Raw genomic sequence first — 13619 nt, 5'->3', positions numbered from 1 at the left:
ACTCACATGTATCATTTCATTTTGAAGTACAGTCCATTTTGAAATATTTGTATGACTAAAAACTCCCCTTCCAACTCTCTAGGAAATACAGAGAGATCTGATTGAGGCCATCGTTCGCCAGAGCAGCAGCCATTCTCAGGAACACTCATTTCAGCACACAGCAACTCTCAGCGATCTCTCACAGTCTGAAGGAGGAGGTGAATATCAAGAGAGTTTGGTCCAGCTTTTCACCTCATTGAAGGACACATCTGAGACACTGGGGTCATGTCAGGATATCAGTTCTTCAGAGGTCAGTTTCAGCCCTGATGCTAACTAAAACCAACAAGTTAATGAGTGTCTGTGTGCATTTTCTGACATGTGTGTCCCCTTAACATCTAACAAGAATTCAGGATTCACCCGTCTTAGACATTTTTACTACCATTCAAGTTTGACGATTTTTGAAAGAAGTGTCTTATGCTCACCAAAGCTGCATTTATTTGATCAAAAACTAATATTGTGAAATGTTATTACAATTTAAAATAAGTTTTGTCTGTTTTTAAATATTTTAAAATGTTATTTATTTCTGATCTAAAGCTGAATTTTCAGCATCATTACTCCGGTCTTCAAAATCTTTATTTATTTATCTTAATGACCCTGAACTTTTGAACAGTAGTGTAGTTAACTAAGAAAGGACAACGTGAAGCAGTTAATCTGCAATTTGAGCAATTTTTTTACTTTTTCTGATTTATATCAGAAAAATTCAGACAAGTGGCTCATAGAACACATTTCTCAGAAGCTATGAGACTGATTCTGCCTTTCTATGTGTTTTTATTTCCTGCCAACACAGACTACACAGCATCTGTTTGAGATTCCTGTGTCTGCATTGAATGCCAGTGAAATACAGATGAGAGACATGACCAAACTCTTTTTAAGCATCAAGGTATCATCAATTCACTTGAAAAATCCACACAAAACTTGGTACAAAGCTGTCTCCTCATAATCTAAATTATATTTAATTTGTAAGTTTAATACACAGCATGACCTTCTAAAGATTTATAAAAAAAAAAAAAAAAAAATTCTTTTTTTGCATAATTTCCATAAAATTGTGTTTTAAAACTTCCAAATACATATTGTACTTTAGAAAGTTCACAAACTTGTCTTATAGTAGCTTTAGCAATAGTTGCTAATGTAGGATTGATCCGTAACGTGTAAAGCACGGCTTAGCGAAGGGTCAGTTCTGATGTACTAATACAAGTGTTTGTTCTTTAAGAGTCTGCAGGGCAGCACGTGGACTTTGTCACTTGACCGGTGGAGATCAGCAGGACAGAATAATGTTGAGCACCAGAGATGTTCTGAAGCTCTTCTGAAGGGTCTGCAGGGTCTCCTGGAGCTGGGGTCAGAGCGGCTGCAGCGCAGTCAGGATGCACAGCCACAAAACTACAGCCAGCTGCACAGTCAGCTCAGAGGACACAAGGTACACTATATATTTTAACTGACCAGTTTATGAGATAAGTTCATTGTAATTTTTTTGACCTCTTACATGACTCTCATAATGTTTGCACTTGGCTGGTAACAGAAATACTTCCAAGATTTGGGGCAGAACCTTGTAATGGTAAAACTGCTATACCACAAGCTGCCAGAGGGGGCACTGCCAGGCCAAGCAGAGGTGGAGCAGTTTATTTCAGATCTACAGGATCAAGCACAAAGTCATGGGATCCAAATGCAGCACAGCTTACAGGTACAGAGAAATTATACTTCCTCAGACCTTAATCTTATCAATCTTTTTCATTTCATTAAACATTCTAATTATCTAAGCACTCTAATGCTGTCATAATTTAGTATTTTACTGATCCAATTTACAAACTGGCACTCTTTGCGTCAATTAACACTGTAGCTAGGAATAATTCTAAATTACTAAACAGATATTTCATACGAGTATACGACATGCTCATTTCTGTTGATCCATTTTATGCGATAAAATCACTCTCTTAGCGCTCTGTATGTGTGTTGTAGGAGTGGTCTTGGTACGAGGAGGTCACTGAGAGACTGTGCAAGCAGTTGGATGAGATGGAGACAGACTTGTCCAGTCTGGATTTAGAGCCGGAAGGAGACCTGAAGGGTCAACAGCAGTCCTATGAGGTTAGTTTCCCACATCTATGGGAATGCTAATGGCTGCCTCCTGGGTATTATTGGAAAAAATAACTGGTCAAAAGTTTGCTGTCTGTAAGATATTTTTTTGTTGTTGTTTTAAGAAATCGAGTTCAGAAAAGGTATATTAAATTGATCTAAAGTGACAGAAAAGACATGTATAATGTTACAAAAGAGTTCAGATATTTCAAATAAATGCTTTGTTTACTTACTTATTTTTAAAGCCTGAAAAAATATCACTGTTTCCACAAAAATATTAATCAGCACTATTTTTCAACATTGATAATAATAAGAAAAGTTTCTTGAGTAGCAAAACATCAGGATCATTTTACACTGAAGACTAGCGTAATTATGCTGAAAATTCAGCTTTGCATCACAGGAATAAATGACATTTTAAAATAGAATAAATGTTTTTGTAAATGTTTAATAATTTTACAATATTACTGTATTTTTGATCAAATAAATGCATCATTGGTGAACATAAGAAACTTCTTTTTAAAAAACAAACCTATAGAAAAATCGAATTATGTTTTTTTTATAAAAAATTTTACTGGAAAAATAAGACAATTGCAGATTAAGATTTTTTTTTTTTTTCAGTACTCTGACCCATGTCGTGTGGTAAACGATAAAATAAACATTCTATCCAAATTAGATGCAACACAATTTACTCTTGTTTGAATTAAGTCACAAAGAAGTTATTATTGACTTGGCAATGGAGGACTCCTGTCCATATTAGTTATTACCATAACAGCAGAAGTAATACAAATCTGAGGTGTGTGAGTGGAGCAAAGTTAAGGGAGAGGGTCTTCTCCTTTCTTTGGCTATATGTTGCATGATAATCTTTTTTGGTCCAGTACACAATGTTCCTGATTAAATTACTCAGAACGATAGGTGCCATATCTGTGGAACTTCATGTTCGGCCTGCATTGGCCGCTCTTTTATGATTGTCCCTCTCACTATTACGAAAGCTAATTTCTCACCCGGAGCAGTCAGCAGCGTATGGTTGGTTGCATTCATTTTTTTTTTCCCCTTTATGACTACCAAAGCTCATTACTCTGGATTGATTATAGGAGGAACATCAAGCAACCCTTTTTGTGTCTGTAATAGATGTACATCTCACTCCCATTCCCACAAGTCGCTCCATCTGAGCAAGTGGGTGAAGCTGAGAGAGATAAGGGGTGGAGGGATGAAATGAGATAGAGGAGCGATTCACACACTTTGCTGTTAAAGTACTACATCTGACCACATCAGTACATCTGAACCACTTAATCACAATCGGTTTTGAGGAACTGAGTTAATTGAAATATATATTATTCGCCATGGTTTTCCTATTTTAGCCATTAACTTGCAAACTTTTCCTTTTTTTTCCTTTCCTTTTTCACTCTCTCATTGTCAGAGGTTGCACAAAGTCCTGGATGACACAAGACCTCAGATGTGGGAGATCCAAGACCGACTCAGGACCCTACAGAAAAAGGGTTGCTGCCAGACCTCCCCAAAATCACGACTGTTAATACGCTGGAAAGATCTTCATAATCAACTACAGCAGAAGATACATTCCACACAGAAGATCAGAAAGAATTATGAAAGGTTTGAGGAAAACACAGTAACCAAATAAGAAATGATTAAAATTAGCAAAATGTAATTTCGTTGGAGGAATTAAATGGTGTTGTGGTGTATGCGACCCACCAGTTGAGAAATACTGGTATAGAAGACACATTGTTATATCAGGTAACATAAAGGTGTGTTTTTCTATGTATTGGTGTATGTGTGTGTGTAGGTTTCAGCGTGACTCAACAGAACTAGAGGAGTGGATGAGTTGTGCTCATGAACGGGTTCAGAAGTGGAACAGTTTCTCCGATTCTGGTCTACTGGACTCCAGAATTGTCTTGACCCAGATCATGGTGACTAGAACTTTATTAATGTTCATCTCTCTTTTTTATATCATGTGACCACATGCCTCATGCCCATAATGCAAAATATGAGACCTTGGTTTTGGTTGTGTGCCACAGGAGTTCTTCAGGGAGCTGGGGTTCCGTTCGGCACAGAAAGCTTCTGCAGAAAGCACAGGCATGCAGATCCTGCAGCTGACTGACAGGAAAGCTCCAGCTCTGCGCAGCCAACTGGCTCAACTTGAGCAGGAATGGACGAACCTGACTAACATGCTACCCAACCTCCACCAGACACAGCAACAAGTATGAATAATGTCTCCGTTTCTCTCTCTTCCTCTCTCTCTCTCCTTCCATCTCCTCCCTCGTTGATCTATTAGAAGCTAAGCTCTAGCAAGCAGATATGTATTTTGTTGTAAACATCTTTTTGCCATCCTTTTAGATGTTGATAAGCCAGTCTCACAGTCAAGTCTTGGCTGATTTGACCTCCTGGCTGGAGCATGTAGAGAGACGACTGGAGGATGAAAGCTCACGGATCCATTGTGCCCTGGGCTCCTCTGAGCTTTCTAGACATCTGCAGGCTTTGAAGGTATTGCACCTTTTCTTTTATTATTTCTAGTTTTCTGGATAAAATCCTACTGATTATGTTAAGATAGGAATGGAAAAAATATTGTTTGGTTCATCTAAAGTTATATATATATATATATATATATATATACACATACATACATACATACATACATACATACACATACATACATACACACATACATACATACACACATACACACACATACATACACACATACATACATACACACATACACATACATACACACACACACACACACACACACATATATATATATATATATATACACATACATACATACATACATACATACATACATACATACACACACACACACACACACACACACACACACACACACACACACACACACACACACACAGGGGTTAAAGTGGGCCGGAACGGTCACTGGCACCTCTGATAAATTAATAAATAAATAGATTCAAATGAAATCAAATCATTCTCATCAAATTCAATGATTCTCATCATTCATCATATCAAACTGAATATCACCCCTGGCCCCGCATTTAAAAACACGCTTCCCAACGTTATGTTCGCAGTCACGGTTCTCCTGTCTGATCTTAGTGCATCTACCGGTTCACGCCTCCCCTCCCCGCTGACCGCCAGCGATTACTAATGCGTGAAATGCACTCACGTAAGAACCTAAAACTAACTTTACTGCGTTCAACCACCATTAGTTTTAGGTTCGATATTCGCCGGACATTTGTTTTCCCTTGTAATATATTTTATTATTTATTATTATACGCGTATTTATATTTGACGCGTTTCCACAGCGCATGATGCCTAAGGGAACATCTGCCAATTCCACCAACTGCGGTAAACGTAGACTATAATTTGTATTATTTAAAATAACTTTTAACATTTTAAAAAAAGACGTTTTCAAATTCCAAAGCTTGTAGAAGGTTCCTATTGGCAATACTGACTTAGGCAACAGCTTTCCTGGTAGCCTTGAGTAAATTAACTTGTCTCAGAAAATTATTCATAAAACATATAAATATCAGTTGAGCCTATGTTTACTTTCTTCACTGACACAGACGAAAATGAAAAGACTATCAGTCAAAGTTCAGCTTTAGGAGGGGAAGAAATAGGGCAGGATAAGAAGACTGAGAGAAAAAGAAAGATGAAGATGAGGAGAGAGCAGGTATTGACAAATAATCTAATGACAAGGTTTTAAATTGATAAATTTCTTATAATTTTTTTTGGCCTTCAAAAGCCCTAAATTGCACATATGTAGGTCAGAGAAATCCAAATTTTCTTGGGGGAGCATGCCCCCCAACCCCCCTAACTACCTAAAATTTCAGTCAGTTTTGGACTTCCCATTTTTATGTTTAAATTTACATTGTGAAAAACAAGGTTGTGTTCCATATTGTGGTGTGATACTTGGTGCCACAGTGACACTCTTGTCCCAAAAAGTATTGCTATACCATGATACTCAATATGTAGTCCCACGGTGAGTCATTTCCCCCTGTTGCACCTAACACAAAATTTGAGGGTTCCCCCACCTGCCAAATCCCACTTTAACCACTATATATATTTTTATTTATTTTTTATTTATTTTTATTTATACTTACAGCTTCAGAAATCATTCTAAAATTCTGATTGGATATTTCTTTCAGGATACTTTCATTTAGAAAAATGCCTTTATTTGAATAAGAAATCTTTTGTAACATTATAAATGTCTTTACTGTCACTTTTTGATCACCCTGCTACAAAAATGAATTATGTAGGAAATTCTGACATGTATTATATTCCATGTTTTTTACATATTAGGATATTAAGGCTGAAGTAAGCAGTCACCAGTCATGTGTTGACTTTCTGAACCACCAGTCTGTGGAGGGGTCAGTGAACAAACCCACCAATCGCAGTGAGCGCATTCTCTTTGCTGAGCGACTGGGTGCTCTCAATCTGAGTTGGCTTGTTCTACAGGCCAAGATTGACAGTCAGGTGAGTGCAGACATGCAACAAATGCTGTAGTAACCTGTATAACCTGCCAAAGCCATCATATTTGAAACGTGATGGGTTCTTCTGTCTCCAGATACACAGTGTTGAGGACCAGTGGCAGGTCTGCACAGATAAAGAAAAGCGATTGCACTGTATGCACAGCTGGATCTCTCAATGTATGGAATGGGTGAGAAACAGCTGGAGACCAGAGAGCTGCTCGCAGATTGAGCAAACATTACAGGAGTGTGAGGTGAGTCTCTTATCTCACAACTAGCTAGAATATTTTATGCTGCAAATGTTGTTTGTGGGTGTGAGAGTGAAATAACTTGCTTTTGAAAAAGTGGAGTGAGAGATATCAGGAAACTCTGACACTGCTTCATTCCAGGAGACAGAGGAAAGGCTACAGGTGAAGTCCTCTGAGCTGAAGGGTTTGGGAGCTCTTCACCTGTTCGGGCTGCAGGATGGTGAACATCCTGGAGATCAAGCATTCTCCAAGCAGGTGAATTCAGCCATCCAGGACTGCCAAGCTTTGAGTCAACAGGCAAGTTCTTACACCCTGGAATGCATCAGTAAATTTGTGCACATTGGCCATATACCTTTCAAAAGTTTGGGGGCAGATTGCATTCAGCAAGGATGCATGAAATGTATCTGCGTGTCATAATTTCCACACAATTATTAGGCAGCACAACCGGTTTCAACATTGATTAAAAAAAGTTTCTTGAGCAGCAAATCAGCATATTAGAATGATTTTAAAGAATCATGTGACACTGAAGACTGAGTAATGATGCTGAAAATTCAGCTTTGCCATCATAAATGACATTTTTAAGTAAATTGTATATATTTTTTTTACATTTTTGATAAGTTAAATGCAGCCTAGATGAGCATAAGATACTTTTTTTCCCAAAAACATTTAAAACAATACAAAAATGTTAGTGACCCAACACTTTTGAACAGTATACACTGCAGCTACATTTTATGCCATGTATGTTTAAAGGCAGCATAAAACACTCCTGTAAATGGTCTTAAGTATTTGGTATTTATTAATATTTGTATTTATTTTATAAAAAATGTATTATCAATATTTTCTTTTCTTTTTTTTCTTTTATATTATAATATTTTATCAGTAATACTAATAGCACTTTTTGCATCCATGTGTCTTGTTTACAGCCATGAGATGCCAGAAATGTTGCGAAATCACTGTGACAAACACTGTACAGAATACAGAAGTCTCTCCTGATCATGCAAACACAGAATAAATAAATGTATATGATTCACTCACTCGTTTAAATGCGGTTGTCCCTCCAAATATTTGCAGTGTGTACATGTGTTTTTTTTTCTTTATTCTTTTTTCCACTTTGTTCGGTTACTCAAGAAGTACAGTTAAGAAGCATAATACTTTCCTCATAAATATAAGAATTCAGTTGATTTGTGTTTTATAACAACTTCAAATGTGTCCAGTCAGAGTTCATTCATTATTTTTGAGTGGCCAAAGAAATGTTTTTCCTAACAGCATGTGTGTGTTTTTTTCTTAGATAAATGCTCTCAGGCTAGATTTGCAACCAATCAAGGATAAGTGGGCTCACTTTGAATCTGAAATGAGTGCAGCAGAACTGCAAACAACCAGGGTGGCCTACAGACTGCAATTGTGCAGAGTTCCTGTCTTCTCATCTGAGCAGAACCGAATTCATGTGGAACATCTGCAAGTGAGTAAACGGTCTGACAAAATAATTCCGTTGGAAAAACATTGTACAGTAAATGTTGTACTTATAAATTGTGAAGTTAACATTATAAACATTAATGTGAAACTTTATTCTCCCAACATGGGAATACAAATAATATTATTATTCAACATTGCCATCAGTGTTACAGGAGCTGTGTTATTTGTAGAATATGATATCATGAATACTTCCTAACAGGAACTTGAAAGGGAGCTGAACCGATCAGAGACCTGGAACAACTTAACTGACTTAAGAGACAAATTCAAGCCTTGCGCATCTAAACTGCTGTCCGATCATCTCGAGAAGGAGAGAACTCGGTAAGCAATTTTACTTTCCAGTCCATCTCCTTTATATTCGCCGTTTAATCTGAAATTGCACTTTGAAATGGCACCAAATTGGCAATATTGTCAACATCATTTTTTTTCCGGAAGCTGTAAAAATGATCAGCTGAGTCTTCATTTGAGGGTTTAGTTGAATAATGAATCATGCAAACAAACTGATTCACTAAAAGGAATTGTGATGCAAAGAGAGGACAGAGCATGTTTGATTATTTGGTTGTGTTTGTCTGGCCCTATCTGGGTATTAATGTCTGTTTTGTTTGTTTTCAGACATCTATCAGTGATTGAGGATGTGCATGCAGATTTACTAATGGCCCAGAATGAATTGCGGCTCTGGCTGGAATACGAGCGTCTCACAGGAGAGTGCTGTGTTCTTCTAAATCAGCACTGGAATAGGCTTGAAGAGCTTATGAGTTCTTCAGACAGAGAAGAAAACACTGTAGAGCTTCTTAACAGCAGGATGCAGAGCATCAGTGTGAGTAATTGATAGTATCTAGGCCCCTTTCACACCGTTTCCCATTCGGATAGTATCTGGATATTCTTTAGCTGGAAAGCATTTACAAATTCATTCCATCCACTTCTCCAGTGTAATCAGAGAGAGATGCTGAATGATCGCACTCACCCAAAAAAATAAATAAATAAAAATTGATAATTAAATGAGGTGGTCATTTTAGATGTTAACTGTAATATGATTATTGCCCTCGATTACCTGAAAATGCATGCTAATGTCAGGTGAGAGCCCACTGCAGACAAGAAATCAAGCGAAATACAACAGGTTAGTTACAAAACACAGCAAGTACACAGCTAAATGGCCAAATCAACAACTCTTAAATAAGTACAAAAGTACTGGTTTGGGTTAAAAACATTTTTTACCCTTTAAGAAAATAGCATATTTTGCAAAGTAATAATGCCCAGTGAAAACCAAATCTAAAAAAACACAACAATTTCAGAATGTGCCTGTTAAGTGCTAAATTGTTGAGTCCTGCAGATGAGTCTGCGGTACTTCAGTTCAGTTGTTGTTTTGAAAAGAAGGAACATTGAGATCTGAGCTGGAGCTTTTCTCAGTGGACTAAAAATACCAATGCGCTACTCTTACCAAAAATGTTTAACAGAAAAGAACATTGAATTATGTATCAGTTCTTTATTTATCAGTTCTTATTTCATTCTTATTTAATCATTGGTGTTCTTTTTTTTTTTTTTTTTTTACAGTTAAATAACAACAAATAATATATACTATTTAATAAATATTAGTAATACATATTTTATAGTAATTTATTGTCTGAATAAAACAAATGTGTTGATATAAAATTTAAATAAATAAAAGGAATGATGAAGAAATGCGAAACACTCTGAAGCTATTAAAAAAAGAACATCAGTATGTTTCTGTGAAATGATCTATCCAGAGCTCTAATTGGTGTGTTTTTGATTTCATGACATGAATCTCCCTCACTGTCTGCATACTCTTCAATTAAATCTGTCTCGAGTTATTTAATTGTAATGTTTTTAGTAGATGCCAGAAGTTCTTGTAATAAAAAAAAATCCTAACCCCTACCAATTCCATCTTAACTCCTAAAAATAGTGGCTTCCTAGATAAGCAAGTCAAGTCAAGTCAAAATTTATTTCTATAGCACATTTAAACGCAACAGAGTTGAACCAAAGTGCTGTACAATAAAACGTTGAACATATAAAAAGAAAGCATTAAAGGAAAATATGCAGGGTACAAATTTTTCTTGAGAATTTATTTCACTCCAGTCTTCAGTGTCACATGGTCCTTTCGAAATGATTCTAATATGCTGATTTACTGCTCAAATATTTTTTGTGGAAACTGCATTGAATAGAACATTTTAAAAGAACAACATTTATTTAAAATATATTTTTCTAATGTTATAAATGTTTTTACTGTCACTTTATACTGTCAATTTAATGCTTTCTGAATAAACATATTAGAAATCTTACTGACCCCCAAATGTTGAAAGCTAGTTTAATCATTAAGAAAACAAATTTATGAGATGACAAATTATGTGATGTCCCGTGTGGCTCGTCTTTCACAGACTTTGGAGAAAGACATGGCGGCCTTACAAAGCAGTGTGGGAAAAGTCCTGGAGGCCTCAAAGCTTCTCATTGGGCAGATGAAACCCCAGTCAGTTTCGCTAATCAAATCAGAAACCAGGTTGCTATCACGGGACCATGTGCATCTTGGTAAGGCGCTTTCTGAGATTGGGGCACAAGTTCAGGTGAGGGCGACAAGTTTAGATATTTTATTACTAAATACAACATTACGTAAAAGTAATCTGATTGATCTGCACACCGATGGCAAACATGATGGCAAAGTGTTGTGCTGTTCTCGGTCCATAGGAGGAGCTAGAGGAGCACTGCCGTTTCAGCCATGATTTGAAATCAATGGAGCAACAACTTACAAACTTTAAAAGCATTTTGAACTCTGCCACTACAAGCATGGAAAGACTAAAGGTGAATCTGTGGCATTTCTTGAGGTTATTTTCATTAATTTTCTTTTCATCCCCCTCTTTGTTTCAGAGCGAACTGAAAGGTTATAGTTTGATTTTATGTAAATGTTTTTCTTTTTCTTTCCTGTTTAAAGATGGTTCTGTTAGATCTGAGTGGGCTGACCCCTAACCTTGCTGCTCTGAATCAAAAGAAACTCAGACTCTCCTTAAGCTCTACGGAGGAAGAGAGGTTGCAGACCCTCAACACAGAGTGGGTTCAGGTCTTCTCTCAGGCTACTGATAGACACAGGCAAGTGGAACTTCACTGCACTAATGCCATTCAGTTCTCAAACATTTTGGTTTAGCCCTGAAATATACAAAAAAATCCTTTATGCATCTATCCATATGGACATTCCATCTTATTAAAGGGCTAGTTCACCTACACGTGCAAATTCTGTCGGTTTCCTCGCCTTTGGGTTGTTTCAAACCCTTTCAAAAACTGTCCTGTTGTGTTCCATGGGGGGGAAATAGTTTGGAATAACGTGAGGGTGAATTTTCATGTTTGGGGGAACTATTACTTTTTTCCCTAAACAAACACCTTAACATTAGCTGTAGCTAAACTGTCTCAGCCCTTGTGTCTGGTGAATGCCAATGCACATCTCTATCTGTAGGAAGATGAATGGAGAGCTACTGCGTGCTCAGAACTTCCAACAGAAGTGCCAGTGCTGGATGGAGCTCCTGGACAAAATCGAGGCTGGTTTATCCAATCAGACGTCTGGAAACTATGCTACTGTAAGAGAGCAGCTAGCTGCGCATCAGGTAATGAGCATACAGTTAAATCCATTAGAAATTATTTTCTATTATTCAGTTTCATTATGCTAATACTGTTGCTTCACAAACATTACTTTTCAGAGTTTTTGTCAGTAAGATTTTTGAGGTCAGTAAGAACATTAGCATAAATTAGAGAGCTATTGGTGCATTTCCTTTTCTTTTTTTATGAAAAGGATGCATTCAATTGATCAAAAATTACAGTAAGGACATTTAAAATGTTTTTGTGAATGTACTATTCATCAAAAAATTCTGAAAAAAATGCATCACTGTTTCCACAAACGCATTATGCTGCACAACTGTTAACATTTACCATTGTTAAAATTGTTTAACAATTAACATTGTTAATAATGAGAAATGTTTCTTGAGCACCAAATCAGATGATGCTGAAAATTCAGCTTTGGCCTCACAGGAATAAATTACATTTTAAATATATCAAACATTGAAAACAGTTATTTTAAATTGTAATGATATTTCACAATATTACTGTTTTTACTGTACTGTTTTTCCACTACTGCTTAAAAAATAAAAAAATAAAAAAATAAATATATATATACTTTTTTTTTTTTTTTTTTTAATCAGAGAACACACAGAATTTCCATTTCTATCACACAACACACAGAATATCTTGCATTCAGACATGTGTTCATATACATTTATATTCCATTGCAGTGGACATTCCGAATAAGTTGTTTACATGATAAAGAATTTATGAAAGCAAATTCTAATGATTTGTAGAAACCAGAATATTGACCTAATAATTTTATGTCATTTGAGATGGTGTTTACATGACACATACATAATTAGAATTTGACCATATTCTGATTAACATTAGTTATATTCTGATTAATTCTGGAATATTGTTAATGTAAACGCAGTCAATATTGAATGTTATTTGATTGGCTTTTTTTACTTTTATTCCATTTTTATTTTTTTATTTTTTTAAATAAGAGTTGCATGAACCGTTTGTAATAAAGTACTTTTTGAAAATGGTTGTACAGAGCTCATCTACTCATATATTAGTAATAAATTTTCCAGAGGCTGAAAGTGGAGGTCATCATCAGCCAGCAGCTACAGGATGCCATGATCAATGAGGCTTTACGCTTCCTGGAGAGCAGTCAGAATGAGGACAGGTGAGCTTTTATTACACTGCACTGAATAATTAATTCCCTACTATAAAAAAATCAGTAACCTCAGAATTTTCTTACTAACCTCCAGTGTGGGATTCTGCCATGGATAAGAAATCAAAGAATGTGGTGTAATAATTTGTTCTGAACTGGATGTCACCTGATGAGTAATTAAAACCAAGGTTCTCCAACTGTTTTTCTTTTTCTTTTTTTCCACGGCCTTCAGCTGGGGCCATAACTCTCTGAGTTATGTGGTGTGGAAGAGCTTCTATGAGCTCAGCACTGGAACAAGCTGGCTTGCACTCAGGAAATGAAACTGCATGTGCTATCAGCATGAAATAATTTTTCTTTTTAGCCGATAAGTGCTGCTTCATATGAAACTCATGGACAGTTGCATTCAAGATGTTTTTCAGGTCTGGTTTTTCATTGCAAGAACAAATGTCATGTAGAGAGGCACATAAATGTGGTTAGTTCGTTTTTCAGATGAGTGGCAAAGCTAATGGCCAGTGGAATTGCAGTTAGTTTTATGATATTATCATCTTCGCTCATCTGTTGTAACATCTATGGTCTCTTTACAAAAATGATCCTCTGTTAAAA

The 13619-nt window shown here is 36.3% G+C and overlaps 1 protein-coding gene across 1 annotated transcript in view; it reads left to right on the top strand.

Annotated features, from left to right (window-relative positions):
• The window catches only part of syne2a (spectrin repeat containing, nuclear envelope 2a), a 93728-nt gene that overhangs the window by 54916 nt on the left and 25193 nt on the right, over positions 1-13619 (top strand). Inside the window, exons 60-79 of the mRNA XM_084432000.1 lie at positions 83-289; positions 827-919; positions 1250-1453; positions 1556-1717; positions 1993-2118; positions 3524-3714; positions 3905-4028; positions 4137-4319; positions 4456-4602; positions 6397-6570; positions 6662-6817; positions 6953-7108; positions 8100-8270; positions 8484-8602; positions 8894-9098; positions 10675-10857; positions 10979-11092; positions 11223-11377; positions 11739-11886; positions 12934-13028. Of these exons, the coding sequence (XP_084288126.1) occupies positions 83-289; positions 827-919; positions 1250-1453; positions 1556-1717; positions 1993-2118; positions 3524-3714; positions 3905-4028; positions 4137-4319; positions 4456-4602; positions 6397-6570; positions 6662-6817; positions 6953-7108; positions 8100-8270; positions 8484-8602; positions 8894-9098; positions 10675-10857; positions 10979-11092; positions 11223-11377; positions 11739-11886; positions 12934-13028 (3113 nt within the window). The remainder of the gene's footprint in view (positions 1-82; positions 290-826; positions 920-1249; positions 1454-1555; positions 1718-1992; positions 2119-3523; positions 3715-3904; positions 4029-4136; positions 4320-4455; positions 4603-6396; positions 6571-6661; positions 6818-6952; positions 7109-8099; positions 8271-8483; positions 8603-8893; positions 9099-10674; positions 10858-10978; positions 11093-11222; positions 11378-11738; positions 11887-12933; positions 13029-13619) is intronic.

Source organism: Rutilus rutilus (assembly GCF_951802725.1).
Source record: "Rutilus rutilus genome assembly, chromosome: 15".
Lineage (NCBI taxonomy): Eukaryota > Metazoa > Chordata > Actinopteri > Cypriniformes > Leuciscidae > Rutilus > Rutilus rutilus.
The sequence above is the reverse complement of the archived record's forward strand: the minus strand, read 5'-3'. Positions and strand labels throughout refer to the sequence as shown.